The 6,000-nt window shown below is 30.6% G+C and overlaps 1 protein-coding gene across 2 annotated transcripts in view; it reads left to right on the forward strand.

Annotated features, from left to right (window-relative positions):
- Positions 1-4,035, forward strand: part of NEDD1 (NEDD1 gamma-tubulin ring complex targeting factor) — a 45,327-nt gene extending 41,292 nt beyond the window's left edge. For both annotated transcript variants that reach the window (XM_082850607.1, XM_082850608.1), the window contains exons 14-15: positions 1,437-1,503; positions 1,987-4,035. In XM_082850607.1, coding sequence (XP_082706733.1) covers positions 1,437-1,503; positions 1,987-2,091 — 172 coding nt within the window. In that variant the 3' untranslated portion in view covers positions 2,092-4,035. The remainder of the gene's footprint in view (positions 1-1,436; positions 1,504-1,986) is intronic.
- The last annotated feature ends 1,965 nt before the right edge of the window (positions 4,036-6,000 follow it).

Consider the following 6,000-nt stretch of genomic DNA (forward strand, 5'->3'; position numbering starts at 1 on the left):
AAAATGCAATGGGATACCATTTCACACCCAGTAGATGGGAAAATATTGTAAAAAGCTTGGTAACACCAAGTCTTGGTGTGGATGTAAAGCTAGATGAGCTCTGTTATACTGATGATGAGTGTGTCCATTGATACTACCACTTTGGAAAATAATTTCTGTTATTTTGTAAGTCTGAGCAGTGTACCCCTGGATCATACCTATAACTCAACATATCTACTCTTGGATATATCATCTACAGAAATTGGCACATGTGGGTTGGAAGACATATACATGATTGTTTATAACAACATTGTAATAATAAACACTTGAAAACAATTCAAATTGACAGGAGAATGTACACACTAGTATAAATCAGTGAATTACAGATATGTGGAATATGAAACTTGAAAACATGATACTGGATTATTTTTTAAATGTCCACTACTCAAGCCTACATAGGATATGGTACCCTTTTTGTAATGCTCAAAAGCAAGCACAACGAAAATAGACTGACTACAGATTCTGTGTTATATATACAAACATACATATATATATATATTTCTTTTTAAAACATTTATTTGCTCAAACAAAATTCAGCAGCATAGTGACTTCTTTCTTAGGCTTCTCCCAAGAGGTAATAAATGTTGGAGTCAGAGAGGAGCACACAGGAAGCTTCTATGATTTTGATAATGTTCTAGCCCATAAGTTGTGTGGCAGGTGGCTGAATGTTCCTTTTATTGTTATACTTCATAACTTTTATGTCTTTTTCTTTGGCTGCACCGTGTGGCTTGCAGGATCTTAGTTCCCTGACCAGGGATTGAACCTGGGCCACGGCAGTGAAAATGTTGAGTCCTAACCACTGGGATGCCAGGGAATTCCCACTTTTATGGCTTTTGTAGGCATGAATTAATTGCATTTTATTGAGTAACCTCTGTTACACCCAAATAGGCTCTTTTCATTCTGCTGGAAGTTTTTTTTTTTTTTTTTTTTTTTGATAGCTTAAACATTGATAATAGTTAAAACATTATAACCTAGAGCATTATCTGTATTTCATTGTAATATAAACCTGTGTCTTTCCTTAATGATAATTTCTGTATTAAGGAATGTAGTATAATGAGAGTTCTGGAGGTAGACAGCCTGGGGTTATATCCTACTCCACCATTTACTAGTTGTGTGACATTGGATAAGTTATAACTACTCTGACTCAGTTACTTCATTGGTAAAATGGAGGTAATAATTGCACCTAGTTGTGAAGATTAAATGAATTTTTACATCTGAAGTACAAGAAACAGTGCCTAGCACAGAGTAAATAAATACTAGGTGCAGTGGTATTTTTACTATTGTAATAATAATTATTAACAGTAACGTGAAACGATAAGAGTTTAGCCATTTTCTTGAATGATCTAGAGCTGGTAAAACTGTTATAATTCTAATAAATATTTTACATTCTTCCCTAGAGAAGCATGCCATAAGGATATTGTGAATTTGCAAGTGGAGATGATTAAACAGTTTCATATGCAATTGGTATGTATTGACATATTGTATTGTAAGTGAGCATAGCTGTGGATCTAAAAAGTCCATAAAGGGGTGATGTATTTTGACTTAGTTATATCTAATTGCTAAGAAATAAACAGGGAGTTTTAGAAATTTAATAAGTAAAATAGATTTTAACTAGTCACCCTTCTTTGTAACCTGTGATAGTTACAAAGATATGATATGATAGTATGATAAAAAAAGTATGATAGCTACTTTTTCACAGCTTTTTTTTTTTGCAGTAAGTAAGCAAAAAGCTTCAGAAATGTGCAAATATAAGCTTTCCAAATATATAAATTTCACCAGTGCTCTTTCATTTATATTAACAAAGTAGTAAGGGTGGTTAAGTTAAAAAAAAAATCATTTAGTTAGTTAATCGAACCTGAGAAAAATGATAGCTGAAAATATGTAAAAGGGCTTGCCAAATAAATGAGATGGCAATAATTTTAAAAGCTTTTTTTCCCCCTTTTCTAGAATGAAATGCACTCTTTGTTGGAAAGATACTCAGTGAATGAAGGTTTAGTGGCAGAAATTGAAAGACTACGAGAAGAAAACAAAAGACTACGGGCACACTTTTGAAATTTCAGTGAATACTTTAATGTTTTGTAATTTGGGAAGCTTCTGGCAACACAGAGCTATATAGATTCAGTATTGTTTTCATGGCCTCTGGGAAAATTTTTTTTCAAGTAAAAGGGTGATGGGATTGTATACCAACCACTGTTTCATCTTTTCTGTCAAAAATATTTATATTTTTATATTAAAAACTGTACACTGTGTCATCTGCCTAAGAGGAAAGCCAACAGAATCTTTATTTTCTGAAAGCTTTAGCTATACACTAAGTGCCCTTTTTCATAAGAAAAGAAAATTGTGCAGAAAAAAAAATAGATTATGTATGTTTTTTAATAACCTCTTTTAAACATAATATTTTTGGTTGACAGTTGCCTTCCAAATTTTTTTGGATGTTTGATGATTAAAGAGTTTGAGATACCTTCTATTTTTATGGAGAAAGTAATTTTAATTGGTGTTTTGGGTTTCTAAGCAGTTGACTAATAAAACACAAGGTTGATTAATAATTATTTTGTTAACTTGATGAAGTCAAGTATGACTATTATTTATTGTACATTTGATAAGAAAATTTTCAGAATTTCGAATTGCACAGATTACATTATATCAATTGCATTTATGTTACTGTATTATACTTCTAACAAATCTCTACTCCTGGTCAGTATTTTTTAGCTAATTTCACTTTATGAAAACTTTTAAGAGTTTATAAGACTCAACCAGAACTGCATATCTGTTGATTATCTCATGAATTAATAACATACAAAATTATACTATAAAGTTTCAATCAATATAATTCAACTTACAAACAGTGAAAATTTCATATTACATACTAAATATTACAGTATTAGTGCCATTTTTTTTCTCCCAAATGATGTGTGGTTTATTTTGTTTTGTGGTTTATATCATTAACTTTCTCTAGTTCTTTGTGTGTTGTGTGTAATATTTTATACTATTGACCTTACTATAAAATAAATAAAATTTAAAAAAACACAACAGGAAGGTTAATTGTCAAAAGAATTTACACCTCTTTGATAATATGTAGATGTGTACATCTGCCTGCTCTGATCTACATTTTTAGTGATATAAGATTAGGAGGGCCACTGGCTTGTTTACCTTCTTATAGTCTTTTGTCCCAAAGATTTAAACTATGTACCTTGTATATAGCACTCCTGCCCAATTTTGACTTCTGAGATGAAAGTATTTACTAAAAGAACTCTATTAAAAAAAAAAAGAAGAAATGTAGCTAGCTTACTAACTTTTTTCCCCTAAGTGATGAGAGATTTTAAGGATATATTAAATAAGAGTAAACATACTAATAATTACTTCAAGAAATAAAAGCAGATTACTTTGTCTTAGTGCGGCTCAGAGAATACATTTGTATTAAAGCTTTAGGAGTGCTTCTATAATCTTTTTTCCTGACAGGTTATAAAAGCATTATGGCTTGTAACAGGTTTTCTTATATATCATTATCAAACAGATTTAGAAGACATAAAAGTGTGTTTTGCTACATGCTGTATTTAAATCGGTTAATATTTTCCTATTGCCTTTTTCTATAAATGCACATAATGTGTATTAAAAGAGGTTGGATAAATAAAATAATTTTAGTAACTTTATGCATAAAGATGAAACTTTTTTTGTCATGGAATTTAAAAGCTAAATAAGCATGAAAAATTTTAAATGGTAAAAACGGGAAACTTGAAATTGAATTTTAGCCTCTGGCCAAGAAAGCATAATAGAGATTGGATTTATACAACTGAATTTTAAAAAGACCCAAAATATTTGAAATAATTTTCAAATACTGAATTTTTGAAAATAAAAAACTCAACTTAGATTCTGTACCTAGTGAGAATACCTTTTGAAAATGAAATAAAACTTTTTCAAACCTAGAAAGGCTGAAAGAATTTATCACAAGAAGACTTTTGCCCTACAGGAAATGTTAAAGGTACTGGATAGAAATCTTCTATGCAAAGGAATAAAGAGCAACAAAAATGGTAAATATGTGTACAAATGTAAGGCTTTTTTTCCTTATTTTAAATTTTCATTAAAGGCTAATAGACATTTAAAGCAAAAATAATAACAATGTATTGTGTGGTTAACATATGTAAAGTGAAATGTCTGAGAAGAGTATCATCAAGGGTGAGGGGAGGGAAATGAAAGCATACTACTCTTAAGATTCTTATACTAACTGTGAAGCAGAATAATACTACCTGAAAGTGGAATATTATAAGCTAAGAATGTATACTGTAAACCCCAAAGCAACCACAAAAGAAAAAGTTACAACTAGTAAACCAACAAAGATGATAAAATGTAGCCATAGAAAATAATCCAAAAGAAGGAAGGAAAAGAAGAAAGGGGAACAAAGAATAAATGGGACAAATAGAAAATAAACAGTAAAATAGTAGATTTAAACAGCAGTATCAGTAATTGCATTAAGTATAAGTTGTCGTTACCCTTATTATGAGAGTGAATCTTTTGTATCCAACTGTATACTGAATCCATGAAATCCACTTTAAATATAAAGATACAAATTGCTTAAACATAAAAAGATGAAATAAAAAATTAGAATGTATAATGAACTGAATGCAAATGAAAACATTATAATTTGTGGGAATCAGCTAAAGCAGTACTTACAGGGAAATTTATATCATTAAATACCTGTATTAGAAAAGGAAAGGACTCAATAACTTCAGCTTCCACCTTAAGCTAGAAAAATAATAGCAAGTAAAACCCAAAAGGAGCAAATGAAAAGAAAAAAGATTAGAGAAGAACTCAGTGCAATAGAAAACAAAATCAATTGAGAAAATCAGTGAAATTAAAAGCTAGTTCTTTGAGATCAGTAAAATAGATAAACATTTAGCTAGATTGATGAGAAACATAAAAACCCCCTTAAATTACCAATATCAGGAATGAAAGAAGTGACATCACTACAGATTCTGCAGATATTTCTGACAAAGAAAATGCCAAACCTAAATGGCTACACTGGTGAATTCTTTAAAATATTTAAAGAAGAAAATATCCCAATTCTCAACAAATGCTTCCAGGAAATAGAAGAGGGGATAATTCCCAACTTATTGTTTGAGGTCAGCATTACCCTAACACCAAAATCACAGGAAAACTACAAACCAATATTTATCAGAAGTACAGATAGAGAAGTACTAAACAAAATTTTAGCAATTGGAATCCAATGATGTATAAAAAATAATACATATGACTTAGGCTTATCTCAAGAATGCAAATTTGGGCTAACGTTATAAAATTAATGTAATTCACTATGTTAACAGACTAACATAGGGAAACCATATGATCATCTCAATAAATGCAAAAAGAGCATTTGACAATATCCAACATTTATTTCTGATTAAAAATTCTCAGCAAAGTAAGAATGAAAGAGAACCTCTTCAACTTGATGAAGGGCGTCTTTTACTTTTTTTTTTTTTTTTGATGTGCTGCATGGCTTGCAGGATCTTAGTTCCCCGACCAGGGATTGAACCCAGGCCCTTGGCAGTGAAAATGCGGAGTCCTGACCACTGGACAGCCAGCGAATTCCCAAGGGCATCTTTTTTAAAATTTTTAAAACTGAAGTATAGTTGATTTACAATAGTATATTAATTTCAGTTTTGCAATATAGTGATGAAATATTTTTATAGATTATGCTCCATTTAAAGTTATTACAAAATAATGGCTATATTTCCCCGTGCTGTAAGATATGTCCTTGTTGCTCATTTTATACAAAGTATTTTGTGTCTCTTAATCTCCTACCCCTATCTTGCCCCTCCTCTCTTCCTTCTCCTCACTGGTAACCACTAGTTTGTTCTCTATATCTGTGAGTCTGTTTCTGTTTTTTTATACACATTTGTTTGTTTTATTTTTTAGATTCCACATATAAGCAATAACAGAGTATTTGTCTTTGTCTGACTTATTTCA

The sequence above is a fragment of the Leucopleurus acutus genome, assembly GCF_964270905.1.
Source record: "Leucopleurus acutus genome assembly, chromosome: 11".
Taxonomy (NCBI): Eukaryota; Metazoa; Chordata; class Mammalia; order Artiodactyla; family Delphinidae; genus Leucopleurus; species Leucopleurus acutus.